The following is a 20,565-nucleotide window of genomic DNA, read 5'->3' on the forward strand; positions in this document are numbered from 1 at the left end:
GGACGTGCTTCACATGTGCCTTTATTAAATGCTCAGTAAAGTTACAGTGTGTCAGACTTAACTTCTTTACATGGTGTCAGCTGGTTTAACGCAGGCCTCCTGTTTATCGGGTTTTATTTGCCCCTAGTTTTACTAGTGTTTAATTCCCTCTTTGCCATGGCATTCTCGTGCCGCAAGCCCTCTCCCCTTGTCTTTGACGCTGACATTGCGGAGCGATGGGCTACTTTCGTGATGGACTACAACCACTTCATCAACATCGTGCACCGAAACGACCCTGATGCGGTCAAAGCCTCACTCCTGCTGAACCTTGCCGGTCCCGATGCTATGAAGCGTGCTCAGGCTTTCACTTACATTCCAGCGGTCCTGGATGACAACGACCAGGTCGTCGAGCCAGCGGAGTCTGCCAACGACCCGGTATGTCTCTTACGCAAGTTTGCGGAGATTTGTGACGTCCTCCAACCGTATATTGGAGCGCGCTAGATTCTTTACCAGGAAACAGCAGCCTGATGAGCCTGTTGAATGTTTTATCGCTGACCTGCACTACCTTGCTCAGCGGTGCCGTTTCTAGAATATGTGTGATCAGCTCACTAGAGATATTTTAGTCACCGGCATGCTAGATCAGAAGTTACGAGCCGAGCTGCTGCGAAAACCGGATCTCACCCTGACTGAAGCTATGCATGCATGCAGACTAGCTGAAGTGGTTGCCCCGCTACATGGGCAGAGGGGATCTGACAATCGGGCTATCAATCTGACTGGTGTTGCTATGCCCCACCGCAAGCAAGACAACGTTCACCCTGCACCGCGGCTGACTTATGCCGCTCGGGTCCCGCTTGTTAAAAAGTGCCCCAACTGTAATTATGTCCACTCTATGCAGTCGCAGTGTCCAGCTTTTGGTAAAGCTTGTAATTTCTGTAAGAAGATGAACCATTTCTCAGCTGCCTGTCGCTCCCATGGGAACGTTCCACCAGCTCCCAGACAAGTTTTAAACAACCTGCAACAAGTTGATAACGAATTCGGTTCCCAGTCTTCTGTTGACACTGCCCTCGACTCTGAGCCCAGTACTTCCATGGGAGATGCCAGTGTTTATTCTCTCCTTCATAATCAATCTCGCCTCCCCGATCCTTCTGTACTGGTCACTGTCAACAACAAATCCTTCACTGCCAAGTTAGACATGGGGGCGAAGGTGAATGTTATGTCAACATCCCTGTTCAGGAAGATTAGAAATAATGATCTGTTAACTGCTGATCGCTCCATATTGCGTGCTTATGGGGGAGAGGAGCTTAAACCTGTGGGGAGGGCCACCTTCCACTGTGTGCTGAAGAAATCTTCGAGAGACCTGTCGTTCTTCATTCTTGACTGCGACTGTGTGACTCTGTTGAGCAATCAGGCGTGTCAGGATTTCGGGCTGGTCCTTTGGCCGTACTGTCCACGAAGTGCGGGTGATGCTGAATCCACTCTCCGAGTACCCTGACCTATTCGATGATGTTCTGGGTAAGCTGCCCCTTGTATATAAGATCGCAACTGACCCGTCGGTTGTACCAGTGGTCCGTGCTCCGCACAGGGTGTCGTTTGCCATGAAGGGCAAGGTCGAAGCAATGCTGAAGAACATGGTTGACATGCGAGTGCTTGAAGCTGTCAGCGAACCCACCGACTGGGTCTCCATCATGGTCGCCACCATGAAGAAGGGTAAGAGCGAGATACGGGTGTGCATCAACCCCAAAGACTTAAATCTAGCTTTAAGACGTCCTCATTATCCCATGAGGACTGTAGAAGATGTTGCTGCCCAGGTCGGCCAGGCCACGGTGTTCTCTGTCCTTGATGCCAGGAGCTCATTCTGGCAAATACCTCTAGACAAACACTCTTCAGACTTAACCACGTTTGGCACCCCCTTCGGAAGATTCAAATTTTTGCGGATGCCGTTCGGCATCAACTCTGCTAGCGAAGTGTTTCAACGCACCATGGAGCAACTGTTTGCTGGCCTGCCGTGTGCCATTATCGTGGATGACATCCTGGTTTACGGGAAAGATGCTGCTGAGCACGACCACAACCTCCGACGAATTCTAGACCGCGCTCACCAGATCAACTTAAAACTCAACCTGTCAAAGTGCAAGTTCCGTGTAGCTGAAGTACCCTATGTTGGCCACATCTTCACAGCCCACGGGCTGAAACCCGATTCGCAGAAAACCAACGCTGTCTCCGAGCTGCCTGCCCCGACCAACGTGACCAGCCTGCAGCGATTCCTGGGCATGGTCAACTACTTGGGCAAGTTCATCCCCGACCTCAGCGAGTTGAGTGCACCCCTGAGGCAACTGACGAAAAAAAACATTGCCTGGTCCTGGTTTCCCCAACACCAGCAGGCTTTCGACCTTCTCAAAACAAAGCTGATCAGCACACCGACTCTCAAGTTTTTCGATCTGCAACGTCCAATTGTAGTTACGTGCGATGCTTCCCGTTTCGGACTCGGTGCTGCCTGCTTGCAACTCCATGATGACGGCTCGCTACAGCCCATTTCTTATGCCTCGCGTACCATGACAGACACTGAGCAGCGCTATGCACAAATCGAGAAGGAGCTTCTTGCGGTTGTATTCGCCTGCTCCAAGTTCAAGGACTTCCTTTTCGGTACCAGGTTCACCGTTGAGACGGATCATCAACCCTTGGTGACTATCCTCAATAAGCCCATCCACATCGCTCCAGCTAGACTCCAGCGCATGATGCTACAGCTCCAGCGGTTTGACTTTCTAATCGTGTACAAGAAGGGCACTGAGATGCATGTGGCCGACGCGCTGTCCCGGGCCCCCCGTCCTCCTGTGACAGGCACCCCTACGAGCAGGAGGATCTGCAGGTACTCAATGTCAACTTTGTTCCCTCTAAGCAGCTGCAGTGCCTGGTTGAGCACACCGCCAACGACCCCGACCTGCAACAGCTCGCAGCTGTCATCCAGCGGGGGTGGCCCAGCAGACGCACCTCACTGCCTGCGGGTGCCCACCCTTTCTTTCTGGTCTGCGACGAACTGGTGCTCCGGGACGGTATCATCATCAAGGGTCACAAAGTGGTTGTCCCTGCCTCCCTATACGACTTGTACTACAACGCTGCTCACATGTGGCAACCCGGTGCCGATGCCACCATCTCACATGCCCAAGAACAATACTATTGGCCCGGCATGGCCAAGTACATTAAAGCCCGAGTAGCCTCCTGTCCTGATTGCAACACCCTGGCCCCACATCAGCAGCGCCAGCCACTTCTGCAGCAGCCTGCGCCTGCCATGCCCTGGACCTCGCTGGCTGCTGACATTTTCGAATGGCGAGGCAAGCACTACCTGGTGTTGGTTGATTCATACTCCAATTGGTTCGAGGTGGACCTTCTCCCTGCTATCGCCTCTGAAATGGTTATCAGTAAGCTGTGCAGACACTTTGCTACCTTCGGGTCCCCGGTCCGCTTACAGACCGACAACGGCCGTCAGTTCACCAGCGCAGAATTCCAGGCTTTCGCTGTGAAGTGGAACTTCACTCACTATTCACTCACTATACCAGCAGCCCCGAATACCCGCAGAGCAATGGCCTGGCCGAGCGAGCTGTCCGCAGTGCCAAGAATTTGCTCGAGCAGTCTCGTCTCTCCAATGGTGACTTCTACCTGGGTCTACACAACCTTCGCAACATCTCACGGGACCCTACCATGCGATCCCCTGCCCAGCGTCTGATGTCCCGCGTGCTTCGCCCACCGATGCCGATCGCCCAACAGTCCCTGGTGCCCAAGGTCCTCCAGCCTGCCGCCGTTCAGCAACGGATTGCCCACAAGCATGAGGTACAGCGCCGCTCTCACGACAAGTCCTGCCGCCCGCTCTCGCCACTACTGCCTGGCCAGGTCGCCCGCATGCAGACAGCCACCGGATTCTCCCGACTCGCAACCGTTGTTGGTGTGGACGACTCCCCGAGATCTTACCTGGTGGACTTTGATGGAACTGTCTACCATCGGAGCCGCCAGCACCTGTTAGCCGTTAACGAGCCGCAGCCTCCTCCTGCGGATCCTTACGCTCCTCCGTTGTGCTTCCAGCCTGTCATTACTAATTACCCCACAGCTCCCTGCATGCCCCGGTCAGTTCGCTTGCCACGTTCTCCTCCTTCTGTGCCTCCTGGTTTCGGGATGATGATTTCCACCCCTGCTCGTTCTCCTTCTCCTCCGTCTCCTCCTCCTGGATCACCCGTGCCGGCTGGGTCGCCTCCCGCATTCCCGGTTGGGTCTCCACCTGCTTTCTCCTTCCCGGCTGCTGCTGCTCTGCCTCCTCTTCTATCTGGTGGGGAGGGTGATGGTGCTATACGCACACGCTCGGGTTCGGGTTGTCAAACCTCCTGTCCGCTACGGTGATTTCGCCTGAATTTGCATGTGTTGTATAATCACACTGCCACTGTTCTAACTTCAATTTCAGATTTCTAAGGGAAAGGATGTAGATGGTTTATGCATGCAACCTATAATGTAGCTACCTCAATACCACTAACCATGCCCAGTCATCTCAGTATAACTGTGATATCCTCCCCTTGATCCTCCCTTGGTTCCAGTGCGCCTGAAGACTAGATGCAGTCAGTACTGGGACGTGCTTCACATGTGCCTTTATTAAATGCTCAGTAAAGTTACAGTGTGTCAGACTTAACTTCTTTACAGTGAGCGAACTACAAAGGAAAATAGTGCAGCGTTAAATGCCGGATGTTACATGATCCACTTTTTGTTTAAAATATTAATTGCTTCAACAATTTACCTTTTCTTTTGAAGTGTGCTAGTAATGTTATTCATTTCTTGTAATTATCAGTGAGTAATCCCTGACAAAGTGTTGAGTCTAATGAATGAACAAATTATACTTTATTATCACAGGTGACATGTCACAGCGAGATTCATTGTTGCGCCTACACAAAGGTATCCAAAGAGCCGCCACATAAAGGGCGCTGACAGAGTTACAAATATTCCAATTAGTCCTCAATGGTCTCCCTTCATTCTCTGCGCCCCCCCCATGCCGGCTCCTTCTTGGCTGCCTCTTCGGAACCCACCGCGGTCCCGTCTGACCTCCGGCACCCACAGTCTAGACATTTCCATCAAAATTACTTATCAGGCTTCAAATTTGCTTCCCTATTGAATTTAGGTATTAGGTTGTCCATTGGCTTGGATTTCTCCTAATATATTTTGGAACTGCATGCTTCCTGGGACAGTCTGTACCCACGAGAGGAGAGAGAACGCATTGTTCCCCTCTCTTGAAGCGGTCGCTGCTGCCATGCCTGTCTCCAGTGAAGTTGACTTTTCCTGAGATGGGTCTGTGCTTTGAGTGTTGCAAAGGAGCAAATGCTTTAATGCAATCGGGTTGCTTTTGGACAGTTTTATACTCTATTAATAATAGGTGCATGAAATGCTATTCATGTCGCCAAAGCACATTGTATTCTCCACGAGCCCTCTTGTTTTTAGCTGATTTACTATTATTGCACTTGAATAAAGGGACTTGGATTTCGGGAGTAGTATTAATTTTACTTGGAAATTTATCTCATTGCCCAATCTTATTTGGTTCCTCCTGTGCGCAGTTTTTTCATCTTACATTTTTTCGTATTAAGCAACATTGCAATAAGCCTCAATATTCTTCCCTGGAGGGTTTCTCAGACTGTGACCTACGGATGGTTTTATACCATATTGTTATTACTTTCAGCTTTTATACACCACTGTTTAGTTTTAATTCAAGATACAGCTTGGAAACAGGCCCTTTAGCCCACAGGATCCGTGCCAACCAGTCATCCCCGTACACTAGCACTATCCTACACACTAGAGACAATTTATAAGCTTTACCAAAGCCAATTAACCTACAAATTGCACGTCTTTGGAGTGTGGGAAGAAACTGGAGCACCCAGCGAAAACCCACGCGGTCACTAGGAGAACGTGCAAACTCCGTACAGACAGCACCTGTAATCGGGATCAAACCCAGGTCTCTGGCGCTGTAAGGTAACAATTCTACCGCTGTACCACCGTGCCGCCTCTGTGTTAATTTTTTTTAAATCTTAAGTATAGTATCAATGTAATCGTAATAGTTTAATATTTTATTCTTAACCTTCAATAAAGTTGAATGAATGGGGACCAAAGACAAATGTTTAATTCACAATCTTTCCCCTGAAACCTAGAACTACTGGAGGTTGATGGGTTCAGGCTGTTACTGTGGCTTCAGATGTGGCATCCCCTTGTGGTTTGTAAGAAAGTGACCTTGTATGGATAAAGTCAAAATGCCCTCTAATGATTTGTTCACGAAAAGTTTATTCAATTAACCTGCAACTGATAAAATGTGCAGTATTAATACATCCTAAATTAAATGCTGTGCTTGTTTCTAGTTACTTACTGTCAAACCAGAGCATCGTCTTTCCAGCCTTTCAGATATTCAGAGCTGCTCTTACTTATCAGATGTCAGCTGGGATTCTGTCCACCAGAAGAAGATGGAGCCTGGCTTCGTTCCAAACGTAAGCAAAGGAAATGCCTAGCTCAGTGCAAGTAAATTCTAAACCTTGGTATTAAAATTAAGTCTTTAAAATAGATAGTGTAAATTGCTAATCCTCTTGCAAGGAAGATTACTGTTTCTAAAATGTAGCAAAATAGCAGTAATCTAATTTCCCAACAATTGGCTTGGCAAGTGGTTTTGGTTTCAATTAGTACCATTCTGCCTCTTAAACAGAAAGGTCGGCTGCACTGTGACCCCACCTTTGAGCTGGAAGAAATGATTTTAGAATCCAAGCCACTGCACAAGAAGAAGAAAAGGTTGGCAAAGAACAAGTCGAGAGACAACAGCAAGGATAGCTCGCAGTCAGTAAGTCTACACGTGCCGGGGGAAATGTCTACTTAAGTGGCTCTTCAAGGCAGAACATTTTCATTATGTTACATACTAACCTGTACTAGGACATGCATATCCACATACATCGCATTATGTATAATTGTCGATAACTGTCCGAGGGACTATGGTGCAGAGGGGATTTGTACAAAGCTTGCATTATCTACCTAACAAAATATGATAGGGAAATCTCATGTTTGCTTCAGTTATTGTCTGTTGCAACTGAATATTCTACCATTGGATTCTGTATTTATTGCATGTAGATATACACATTAATGTAATATGTAAGGGATGACAAATGCTTAATCTATAATTTAACAGTGCAGCCACTGCATAGAAGCAGTGTATGAAGTTAGGATTCTTTTGTCCTTTGCAAGTTTGTGGTAATTATTTTTTCCTTATTTCTCTGAAAGGATAATGAGTATCTGCAAGAGTGTCTAGAAGTAGTGAGACAAGAGTTCATGATCTTCAACAGAGAAAAGTAAGTATGGTAAGAAAATGCCATCATTAATCATTAGGCTGCTTAATATCTTACATTGAATCTCATGAAAATGGCACTAGTCTGAACTGGAATCGAGGCTAGCTCCAGTTTGCAATTTTATTTAACATTATTTCGCAACACTTTACTTAGTAATTTAAAATGGAACCTTTTGTTCAATTTGACATCTTTGGGAGAACAAGAACAGGCTTTAAAAAAAAATCAAAGGTGAATTAATAGATTAATTGGGTATGCCACTGAATCTGCCATCATATAAACGTCAGTAATATGCTTTGTTTACATTGTATATGTAATACACCAAGGGACATCTGTCATTACAGGGGCTTTATAAATGTCCGTTGTTATGTTCACCAGGGTTAAATGTATGCCAAATTATTATTTTCTGAATTAAAGCAATTATTAATTTTGGTCTCAGGCAGATTAATTTTGGCACATTCTGAAGGGCATGGCTTTTATTTTGCATGGTTTATGCCTTGCCATGCTATCACCATGTAGTTGAGGATTAGTTTTGAGAAGAACAGGTTTCTAAGTTATTCTTTTGGACAAACCTATTTTGGGTGGCCTACCTGTTATATTAAGCATCAAACCAGCTTCCAACCAGCCTTTGTTGACGTACACAAACAGGATAGTCAAATGGGAGATGTAAATATCACCCCATTCTATCCTGCCATTGATTTCACTGAAGAATTCAAATGAATGAGCAACAAGTGTAAGATACAGTATGTCCTCATTATTGACCAGGCTGACATTTGAGTTACCGGTGATGTTGGCTTTGTTCCCCTTTACCACCAGAGAAATGTCTGATCATCAATGGCAGAGCATGTTCTCATTAGTGTACAAAGAGAATTTGGTTTATTTTTCATGATATGTTGAAATGTCACTAAATATTAGTCGATCAAACTAATCCCAAGAGTTGTTATAGATTGAAACTGGATAGTAGATAGCAGCAATATTCTTTGTGTGAATCCACCTTCAAATTTATTTCAATGTAAATATTTTTGAATGCCTAGGGAGAAAAATCAGTGCAAGGTTTTACCAAGATCAAAACCAACTGTGTGGACTGGCAGCTGTCTACCTTTTAGAAAATGGTAATGACCAAAGCTTGAACATTTGGAAAGGCACAAACGGTCTTTATGTTTGTCAGTCTTTGCTACTTCTGATTTAGTCCTGCGTACATTATGAATAAACCAAACGAGATATCCCTTTGCAATCCGGAAAGAAGGTGCTTCCCATGAAATGCTAAAACAGAACAAAGCACTGTGGACAAAGCACTGACACCCTACTTTTTGGTTCAATTCTAATTATATCATTTTTATAAAAAGCAGGCGTCATTGCAATGTCAAGAAAAACCCAATGCAATTACTTTAATAGTTAAACCAAATTTATATTTATATTTTTTTATACAAGCAGAACAGCAATTGACATTGTTGTTGGCATTCCAGCAGATCTGGGTGCTGCTTCCTTCCTGGGTTGTTTCAGACACAACTGCTACTTTGGGGTATATAGATGGAGTGTTGATGAAGATCTGCTCTGATACGAGGGGACCCTCTAATTCTCCCAGCCCACGTATTTCTTCCCTCTATGTACGTGGAATTGAAGGGCCTCGTGCTGCCTGTAGGATGAATGGCTCAATGGAAAGGATAACCTGCCATTGTGCATACCCAGCACTGGTGTCTGCACTCTGCGTTCAGTGGGGTGGGCACTCAGCTCATGTTATACCTCTTTAGGTGCTGATATGTATGATGTGTTGCCTTGAAAACCTGAAGAAAGTGCTTTGTTTTTACGAGCGAATTGTCAATGAAAATTGTTATGGATTTACTTGTTGTGTAAAAAGAAACTGCAGATGCCGGTTTAAGCTGAAGATAGACACAAATGCTGGAGTAACTCAGCGGGACAGGCAGCATCTCTGTAGAGAAGGAATGGGTGACGTTTCGGGTTGAGACCCTTTTCCTCAACCTGAAATGTTACCCATTCCTTCTCTCCAGAGATGCTGCCTGTCCCGCTGAATTATTCCAGCATTTTGTGTCTATCTATGGAATTACTTGACACTAGTTGCCTGCGTGTACTTATAAATTGGATTCATCCTAAATTTCTAGAATCAATCATTTTATTTACCTATAATGATGTTAATGCCTTTAGCTCTTGAATTCAAATGAGAAGATGATTTGACCAATGAACGTTTCTCTCAGATTTTAAGGAATGTTTCCTTGTTATCATCTCAACTGTCCTCTTTGTATTGGTTGTAGATTTATCCTAGACATATCACTTTGCATCTTAGTCAATTCCAGAGTTAATCAGACCTCATCATCTTAACATGCCATTTCTATCATGTCTGAAGAAAATCAAGCAAAACCAATCAAACTTTAAAATAAAGGGTGTTATGTCAATTTGACGAATAGTTATCATGCCAAATTGAGAAAACGATGAATTTTTCCAAATATTTAATTTTACAAATTGTTGTCTGAAGTCCCAGCACTTATAAAAACATAGAAAATATGTGCAAGAGGGGGCCATTTGGCCCTTCGAGCCTGCACCTCCATTCATTGTGATTATGGCTGATCATCCACAATCAGTAACCCGTGCCTGCCTTCTCCCCAAATCCTTTGATTCCGCTTGTCCCTAGAGCTCTATCTAACTCTCTTTTAAATTCATCCAGTGAATTGGCCTCTACTGCCTTCTGTGGCAGAGGATTCCACAAATTCACAAATCTCTGGGTGAAAAAGTTTGTTCTCATCTCAGTTTTAAATGGCCGCCCCTTTATTCTTAGACTGTGGCCCCTGGTTCTGGACTCCTCCAACATTGGGAACATTTTTCCTGCATCTAGCTTGTCCCGTCCTTTTATAAGTTTCTATAAGATAGCCTCTCATCCTTCTAATATCCAGTAATACAAGCCCAGTCTTTACAATCTTTCCTCATATGCCAGCCACCATCTCGGGGATTAACTTGGTGAACCTATGCTGCACTGCCTCAATAGCAAGGTTGGTCTTCCTCAAATTAAGAGACCAAAACTGCACACAATACTCCAGATGTGGTCTCAGCAGGGCCCTGTACAACTGCAGGAAGACCTCTTTACTTCGATACTCAAATCCTATCGTTATGAAAACCAATATGCCATTAGCTGTCTTCACTGCCTGCCGTACCTGCATGTTTACTTTCAGTGACTGGTGTACAAGGACACCAGATCTCATTGCACTTCCCTTTTTCCTAATCTGATAATAATATGCCTCCTTGTTCTTGCCGCCAAAGTGGATAACCTCACATTTATTTACGTTATACTGCATCTGCCATGCATCTGCAGTCTTTGCAGTTCACACTGCCACCCAGCTTTGTGTCATCTGCAAATTTGCTCATGTTACTTTTAATCCCATCATCTAAACCATTAATATATATTGTTAATAGTTGCTGCCCCAGCACCGAGCCTTGCGGCACTCCACTCGCCACTGCCTGCTTTTCTGCCAGGGACCTGTTTATTCCTACTCTGTTTCCTGTCTGCCAACGAATTCTCTATCCATGTCAACACCCTACCTCCATTACCATGTGCTCTAATTTTGTCCACTAATCTCCTGTGTGGGACCTTATCAAAGGCTTTCTGAAAGTCCGGATACATTAAATCCACTGGCTCTCCTTCATCCATATTACTTGTCACATCCTCCAATTCACTAGCAAAACAATAAGACATATTTTCCCACACTGTTCAGTGGGCTCACTGTATGATCATTAGGTTAGCCCGGACGCATGTTCAACAGTTGGATTTCCCAGCATGAGAGTTAGGAGATCTGCAGACTATGAGCTGTCCGGTGGTGGTGTTTTATCGAAGGCTTGAATTTAGCCTCAGTAACAGAGCTTGTTGCTGGCTGAACTGTGCAAAACCTGGCAGCGCATTAGCATGGATCACAACTGTGCAGGATAAATTTAATGACACAAGTAAACTGCAAACATGAATTTCTTAAATTTAATTCATGGTACTTTTAGCTGTAGCATGCATGTGCAATTCCTATATACATGCACATTAAGAAAGGTCATGATCGTACTCTACCTGGATCCCAGAAAAGCTTTTACACAATGCATGGTTGGTGTAACGCAAGGTTAGTGTTGCTTGGCCGACAGGCAATAGATGCTCAACACAACCTGTGCTATCTCTCCATGTTATCTATCTGAGACACAACTGTTTGGATAAATGAGACAAAACCTTAAAAACATCATCCCATTTGCAAGAGTTAGCTTGAACTCCATGCTGTGAAAGCAGGACTAATTATAGAGCAGGAAAATGGACACCAGGAACTGCAGATGCAGGGTTTACAAAAAAAAAGTCACAATGTGCCGGAGTAACTCAGTGGGTCAGACAGCATCTCTGGAGGACATGGATAAGTGAAATTTCGGATCGGGACAGTTCCGACTGATTTTAGTACGGGGGAGAAAGCTGGAAGAGAGATGGGGGTGGGACAAAGCCCGGCAAGTGATGGGTGGATACAGGTAATCGGGGATTGATTGCCAGACGGGTGGACAAATGCCAGAGATGAAAAGTAGACAAAAGTCTTTGAGTAAGGAGAGAAAAAGGCTTTGAGATAAGGTGAGGAGAGGCGATATTGCTTTGAGCTGTAGCCGATTAAGGCTACTTACAGCACATACAATGTGCAAGAATTTCCTCATTTCCATTTATTCTACTCTTTATACGACGAACTAGCTCCATGGAGGCATATTGTCAATGAGAGCATCCAGTGTTTGTAAAATAGTTGTAACCTGAGATTCAATGATACTCGCTATTCATTATACATACACAGACTCAATGAAACAAAGTTGAAGTGCTCTTTAAATTTCATTTTTAAATATCCATATCAAAATAAAATTAAAATGACCATCTAATATTATTCACTTGTTTAAATATAAAAATAATAGTATGCTTCTTTCGTAATTCTATGGTTTGAATTAAATTGTTGAGTCCTAACACCAGTGGCAACTTAAAATTGTATTAAGTTTGAAGAAAGGGAGCATTGCAGCCTTATTTAGGCCTAACTCATTACAATTAATTTCTGTCAGGAATTGCGTTACTGTTTTACAAAAAATTTAATAAACCAATTTTGCCTGCGGTTCAGAAATTTCTACTATTTCTCAACATCAGCTTGCATAAATCTAGAATGGTAAATCAAAATTCTTTAAAGAATAAAAATGTTATTTAATTTGAAAAGAAGCAATACTGTGTGGCCTTCTCCAGAGGGTATTTTTCAGATGCGTGGAGTTTAGCTTGATGTTTTGCTTTAAATAGTTATTAATATGAACATTAGAAGCAATAATTTGGACTTCATTGTTGAAGTAATTGTGTTAAAACAGAAATGCTATTAACAATCTAGTGTAAGTTTACAATAATGAAACACTGTTTCATAACTAGTGAAATCTAGTTCTCAGAATTGTGCGCATTATTTATAGTCCAGTCAACATCACTAAAGCAGATTATCTGATCGTTGGCTCATGGCACGATGGCGCAGCGGCAGAGTTGCTGCCTTACAGCGCTTGCAGCACCGGAGACCCGGGTTCGATCCCGACTACAGGTGCTGTCTGTAAGGAGTTTGTATGTTCTCCCCGTGACCTGTGGGTTTTCTCCGAGATCTTCGGTTTCCTCCCACACTCCAAAGACGTACAGGTTTGTAGATTAATTGGCTTGGGTTTGTATACTTGGTATAAGTGTAAATTGTCCCCAGTGTCTGTAGGCTTGTATTAATGTGTAGGGATCGCTGGTGGGCTGAACTCGGTGGGTCGAAGGGCCTGTTTCTGCATTGTATCTCTAAACTATAAACTAAACCTCAAACATTTTTCATTTATTTAAATTATTATTTGTTTTGAGATGTCTTGATCATTCTTTGACTCCTTTACCTCAATTTGTTTTATTCTTGAGATTATAACGCACCACTTTGGACCAACAGTAAAATGTCATCTGTTTTAACTCTCAAAATGGATTTGACTTCAACCATATTGGAACATAATTATGGAACAGGACACTGGTAGTATTCTCCAGTTAAAGACATTGCTGATATTTTAAATAGTTTTGGAGGAGGATGCAGCTCAGTTGGATTTGATGGAGGGGGTACATATCAAAATTGTTATTTGTTTTATTACTGAACATGTTTGAAATATTTAAGCTACAAAGCTTTGGTATTACAGTTAGATAGACTTATAGAAACAGTAGCACAGTCATGTTTGCATTTACATAATACCTTTCATGTCAAAACGTCTCAGCGTTTAGTTTAGAGATACAGCGCAGAAACTGGCCCTTCAGCCCACCGAGCCAGCATTGACCAGCGATCCCCATACACTAACACCACCTTACAAACTTGCGCCAATTTTAAATTTTTACCGAAGCAAATTAACCTACAAATCTATACATCTTTGGAATGTAGGAGGAAACCAGAGATTCATTCAAATAACCTTTTGTCGGCCAAATTCAAAACACAAACTCAAGTTGTAGTTTGATTGTTTAACTTTAAATCTTTCTCAAGGCACAAGAACTGAATAGTATGGTCTCTGAGAAATATTTTAGCAGGTGAGGTTTTCTGGTCAACCTGATTATCTCTGTGTAGGAACGAACTGTAGATGCTTGTTTACATCGCATATAGACCCAAAAAGCTGGTGTGACTCAGTGGATCAGGCTGGAGAAAAGGAGTAGGCGATGTTTTGGGTTGAGACCCTTCTTCAGACTCTTCCTTGACTACAGAACCAGCCAATTTCCCTCTACTAACAGGTAGAGTTAGTCTGTTAGACACTGATCCTCACTCTCAACAACTTCTCCTTCGACTCATCCCACTTCCTTCAAATCCAAGGCGTAGTCATGTGCACTCACATGGCTCTGCTTGCCTCTTTGTAGGGTATGTCGAACAATCCCTGTTCCAGGCATACACTGGCCCTCTCCCCGAACTCTATCTCTGCTACATTTCCGACTGCATCAGGACTACCTGCATCCATGCAGAACTCATGGACTTCATTAACTTCACTACCATCTCCAACACCTCCTTCCCCTTTCTTGATCTCACCAGTAGGTAGACTGTCCACTGGCAGTCTGAAGAAGGGTCTCAACCCGAAACGCCACCTATTCCTTTTCTCCAGAGAAGCCTGACTCGCTGAGTTACTTCAGCTTTTTGTGTCTATCTTCTGATTATAGGGCCGCCTGTTCCACGCTGCGTACGCCATAAAAACGCTGCGTACGCCCTCAATGCGCCTGCGGGCCGACTGGCCGTTGGCGCGCTGAATTTTCGGACAGTGCGGACCAGCCACGCACAACTCCATACGCCTCCGCGCTTGGAAGTGGGACCGGCCCCGCGCGGCCGTACGCTTCAAGCGACCACGTTTGGTCGCGCTAGACACATGCTATCGCATGCTGGTGGGACAGACCCTGAACTCTGTCAATCAGCTAGAAGAAGTTCGGATCAGTGAAGCAAGGCATTTTTTTTTAAAGTGAAGTGAAGGATATGATAGGAGTAGATAGAATTTTAGCCGCAGATTTTAGTTTCTGTTTTAACTCAACCTCGGAAACAAATAGCTGTGCAAGTTCCACTGAGCAAAGCTGAATCTTACACAAGTCACTCAGCATCCTTCCGGTCATTGGTGTAGATGACCAGGAAATGTTTGTGCATTAAAATTTCATAACAATTGAATCAATGTGCTGCTAATGGGTTTAAAATTATCAGTCGATATTTATAATGCACCACTAGTCTGGCATTTTTAGCATTCCAACATATAGTAGCAAAGACATGTGTTGCCAGCTGACTATGGTAAATATTTCCATTATCTCCTACATTTTAAAACTTCACTTAGGTTAAAAAAGAGGTCAGAGGAACCGACAACCTCCGTGTCCAAGACTGAGGAAAAGCCAGAAGCAACTGCTGAAGATGAAAGTGGAAACCTGCACATGTGTAGTTCAGTGTGTTCTTCAACGAGCAGTAGCTAGGACTGAATGGTCAGGCTGCTCGATCCATCTGTCTTAATGTTTCTCAGGCTGCTTCACTGGGCTTCTTAACAAAGCTATCAATAGCATTTGGGGTTGGGGGGGGGGGGGGGGGAGGTTGGAAGAAACTCATCCATGGGACAACCTCTGGATATCTAGTGAACTAAAACAAAACACATTGCCTAGTGAATTTATTTCATGTGTTGACAAAACTAAAGCACTGGAAAATAGAGAGGTTGATTCTCTTAACAACTAAATGATAGATATTCTCTATGCAACCAAATAATGGCACATTATGTCATCAATTTAACAGAATGTTGGATGTCCGAAACCAGTTAAATCTGTATTTCTTATTTAGTTTTTTTGTGCTTTGTTAATGCCTTGCTATTAGTATGTGAAAATCTTTAAATTCAATGGTCTTTACTAATCAAACGTAACCTTCATAGACATTTGACATTAAATCATTTTATTTACAATCATTTTATTAGAACAAAGAAAATTATAAAATATTGTTGGATTATATTATCGTACAATAGGAATAATTACATTTGTTTCTATAGCTTCAGGATCTTTCATACAGGGTGGGAGGGGAATCACAGACTGACGGATTTTATGTGTAAATATTGACAGCATTGTTGTGTTTCCACAGTTTTATGTGGAGAGCTTTGATAGGAAAAAGTATTATTAAACCAAATTTTCATACGAAAGCTTACACTATTTCCAAAAAAGTTTCAAATGTGCAGGCACAACAAGTGGGCAAGGAGGCCAAAGCTTTTATAGCACTGACATTTTCATTTATAACATGCAATTAGCTATACATCTTTAACATACTACTAAATGGCTTCAAATTATATTGGTATTCGATTTGTTACATATATTGTACACTATCACTTTAAATAACATGCAGCTTGATGAGCTGCAAAATCTATTAGCAAAGTAGGAACAATTAATACAGTACAATAACTGATATTTGGTATAACAGCTGCTTTTACAGTAGGTATAATAGGTCGTAAAAAAGAGAACATCTGAGATTTGAAGTGACAGGTGGAAATTTCAGTCATTGAAGTTTGCAAAACACAATGCACTGATACTACATTTTTGTACACTCTGATTTTACGAACTCTTTCTAAGACAACAGCGCAACTCAGAGTGATTGAAAATGGCCGACACAGGAATGTAGTATATGAATGCTGGTGTTCATGTACAAACTTTGCTGATGGCAATGTCTGCCTTGGAATGTCAGTAATCATGTGGCTCAATTTACTTGAAGATAACCGTCATGATTAATTGCAAATTATTAACTGCATTTGAAGAAAAACCTACTGGATGTATTCAAATGTTATTTATGTATTTTTGTTGCATGGATAATGCATTGTTTTGGACTGAATCATAGTCCTTGAAAATGTGTGCAATGTAAAGGAACTTTTCAAGAAAAGGTTGTATCTCTGTAGTACTGAGATGTTGAATTTTTAATATTTAAAGACTTGGCGCATGATTCCAGTTTCTTGCTGTAATGGGGAATAAAAACTTGGAAATAAATTTGTTCTTGTACATAACAGTAATTGAAACTTGCTCATTTATTTCAAATAATTGTGCCCAGGAAACAGAGCTTCATACAGCAAACAGATTCCTCTGGATTGATACAATGGAAACCATCTCTCATCACTTCAAAACCTGAAATCGCTCTTAAAACTTGACTCCATGTTTTTAGTTTGAAGATTAATATAAATCAGCTTCCTTTTCTCAAAATAGCCAATCTGTGATCCTATACATGTGAAAATAGTTTTCATTAAATTTGAATTCGTTTCTCTCAATTTTAGTCTCTAGATTCAGCCATTTCTACCATTTCCGCTAGAGATGTTTCTTCCTCTTCACATATACATTAAACATTTTTGAGAATGATGACCATTGTTGCTGTAAGTATGACACTGACTCCCCAAGAACATTTGTCGGAAAAGCAGTAAAAGTAGTTTAGTTTGGATACAGCGCGGAAACAGCCTATCGGCCCACCGAGACCGACGATACACCAGCACTATCCTGCACATTAAGGAACATTTACAATTTACAGTCAATTAACCTACACGCCTGTATGTCTTTGTAGTGTGGGAGGAAACCGGTGCATCCGGAGAAAACCACATGGAGAATGTACATACTCCATAGAGACAGTAGCCCATAGTCAGGATCGAAAAACAACATTTTGTTTGAACCTCAATGGGGTTCAAATGGCAAATAAATTGCATTGTATTGAACTCGGGTCTCTGGTGCTGTAAGGCAGCAACTCTCCCGCTGAGCTGCTGTGCCACACAAAAGTTTAGAGATACAGCATAAAAACAGGCCCTTTGGCCCACCAAGTCCATGTCGAGCATTGATCACCCGTTTACACTAGTTCCATGTTATCCCAGTTTCTGATCCACTCCCTACACACTAGTGGGGGAATATTACAGAGGCCAATGAAACTACAAATCTGCATGTCCTTGGGATGTGGGAGGAGATCCACATGGTAACAGGGAGAAAAGGCAAATTCCTTGAGTGCTGTCTGTGTGGAGTTTGCACAATCTTCCTGTGACTGTGTGGGTCTCCTCTGGGTGCTCCGATCTCCTCACACATCCTCAGATCTCTAAACATGTGACAACAACAAAAAAATAGTTTCATCTGCACTCGAGATGTGTTTTTTGCATGTCATAAATTGGTCAGTGTGCCAAAAGAAATTAAAACCAAAACATTTGATAGTAATATTACATCACCTGTTGGCTGTTAGGATGTACCCTATAAATAGCTCACACTAACTTTGGAAAAGCTCTGAAATCTCACACAGTATAGGGTTTTAAAATACCAATTAGGAGTAATTTGGAGGGCTGAACAATATTTAAAAAAGATTATGTGTATATATTAAAATGTTATATTATTGTACGAATAATATTTTGTTTAGGATTGAAAATGGGCTATAAAAAGGACAAATCATGTTTTAGGTGTAAAAATTAATTAGCAGTTAAATTACTGAATGAGTATTCGAACCTCTCAGCTATTAATCCAGTGATGATTGTCTGAACCCTACCACAGAACATGTGGCATTTCAGTTCAAGTAATTAAAATTAAAACAGGTATCGTTAGGGATATTTTCATTAATGTTTTACACAGACGGAAACTTCCCATGATTACTTTTACTTTAGTTTAGAGAAACATCGTGGAAACAGGCCCATTGGCTCAACAAGTCTGCACCGACTAGTGATCCCCGCACATTAACACTATCCCATATACACTAGGGTTAATTTACTATTTATACCAAGCCAATTAACCTACAAACCTGTACGTCTTTGAAGTGTGGGAGGAAACCGACGATCTCTGAGACAGGTCACGGGGAGAACGTACAAACTCCGTACAGACAGCACCCGTAGTCAGGATCGAACCCGTGCCTCTGGCACTGCAAGGCCGTTGCTCTACCACTACGCTATCGTTCCACCCTCACCTAACTGACCTAACCGTGACTATATTCCCCAATAGTTCAATTCATAACTGAGCCATGAAATGACTTGGAGGGTAATTAGCATTGGGCAATAGGCTATGATGGTCCAATTCTATACGGCCATCGTAGAGTCTGTTCTCACCTTCTCCATCACGGTCTGGTTTGGCTCAGCCACCAAGCACGACACCTGGAGGCTGCAGCGAATCGTCCGATCAGCAGAGAAGGTTATTGGCTGCAACCTTCCCTCCAATGATGAACTGTACACTGCAAGGGCCAGGAAGCGAGCGGGCAATATCATCTCTGACCCCTCTCACCCTGGCCACAAACTCTTTGAATCTCTTCCCTCTGGAAGGTGACTCCAGATTGTCAAAGCCAGACATAAAAACAGTTTTTATCCACGAGTAGTTGCTCTACTCAACAGCCAAAAATCTGTAGCCTCCCTTTAATCTGGTATTTTGTTGGTTCACATGCTTGATCAATGGTGTTTTATCATTAATGTTTTATTATTGTTAATGTTTAGTGTTTTCGGAGTCATTCGTAACTGTCACTGTATGTCATGTTGTTACTTGTGGGCGGAGCACCAAGGCAAATTCCTTGTATGTGAATACTTGGTCAATAAATTTACTTACTATAGTGCATGATCTTATCAGGGCTGTTAACATCCCATGTACAAAAAATAAGAAATAGTAAGAACCAGAAATCGAGGATAGACACAAAATGCTGGAGCAACTCAGTGGACAGACAGCATCTCTAGAGAGAAGGAATGTGTGACGTTTCGGGTCGAGACCCTTCTTCAGCTGAGTTACTCCAGCATTTTGTGTCTATCTTCGGTTGAAACCAAGATCTGCAGATCCTTCCCACACAAGAACCAAAAATCCATGGCTAGTCACTGATGATACAAATATTTATCATTCAGAAGCATTAAACTCATCTTCAATCCTTGCGTAACGTTTAGCAAAAGTAGTGAAGATAGTCTCCAAGATTTTTATACAAATCAATTTTTCAATTTTATCTCAAAATAAATCAGTTGTTCCTTTTATGGGCCTGACCCACTTAGGCGACTTTATTTTATTTTAGAATTGAGTCATCAGTTACATTTTATGAGTGTAGAAAGACCTGCTGCAAAAATCCATTGTACTTGAAGGTAACAGACATTAAAGGTGTTGGGAAGCTGCATGATTTCATCGCTTTCACACACCAAACTGGGCCAAGTATTGAGTCCTAGCATACTGTGTGGAACCAACAGAAATTTCCAATCAAGTGGGGAGTTGTAAAAACACATACATAGGCATAGATACGATCGACTGATTTATTGAATTCATTTTACAAGGAATTGTTAAAGTAATTGGTTACACAACAAGGTGCGTCCAGATAACTGAATTCCACACTGTAAATACAATTTGCGAGTCAACACAGCAGGTTACAACCATGGAACTGCAGATGCTGGTTTAAACTGCAGATAGACCCAAAATGCTGGAATAACTCAGCTGGTCAAGCAGCATCTCTGGAGAGAAAGAACAGGTGGCATTACGGGTCGAGACCCTTCGTCAGACTGAGAGTTAGGGGAAGGGAAACAAGAGATATGGAGGGTGCTATAGAAAGATATAGAACAAATGCATGAAAGATATGCAAAAAGTAAGGATGATCAAGGAAAGGTTGGAGCCAACCATGATGCCTCTGATGCCATGATGGACTCTTATACATCGGCGAAACCAAACGTAGACTGGGCAATTGTTTTGCTGAACACCTTCACTCAGGTTGCTAAACACTTTAATTCTCCTTCCCATTCCCACACTGACCTTTCTGTCCTAGGTCCCCTCCATTGTCAG

At 42.8% G+C, this 20,565-nt stretch overlaps 1 protein-coding gene across 3 annotated transcripts in view; it reads left to right on the forward strand.

Annotated features, from left to right (window-relative positions):
• stk32c (serine/threonine kinase 32C) overlaps positions 1-16,835 on the forward strand; it is a 286,597-nt gene extending 269,762 nt beyond the window's left edge. The window contains exons 9-13 of one of the 3 annotated variants that reach the window (XM_033033645.1): positions 6,351-6,476; positions 6,689-6,820; positions 7,255-7,322; positions 8,351-8,428; positions 15,144-16,835. In XM_033033645.1, the coding sequence (XP_032889536.1) occupies positions 6,351-6,476; positions 6,689-6,820; positions 7,255-7,322; positions 8,351-8,428; positions 15,144-15,276 (537 nt within the window). In that variant the 3' untranslated portion in view covers positions 15,277-16,835. Of the gene's footprint in view, positions 1-6,350; positions 6,477-6,688; positions 6,821-7,254; positions 7,332-8,350; positions 8,429-15,143 lie in introns of all 3 variants that reach the window. The other 2 variants (XM_033033646.1, XM_033033647.1) reach the window with 2 other exon arrangements.
• Positions 16,836-20,565: the final 3,730 nt, after the last annotated feature.

This window comes from Amblyraja radiata, chromosome 15 (genome assembly GCF_010909765.2).
Source record: "Amblyraja radiata isolate CabotCenter1 chromosome 15, sAmbRad1.1.pri, whole genome shotgun sequence".
Taxonomy (NCBI): domain Eukaryota; kingdom Metazoa; phylum Chordata; class Chondrichthyes; order Rajiformes; family Rajidae; genus Amblyraja; species Amblyraja radiata.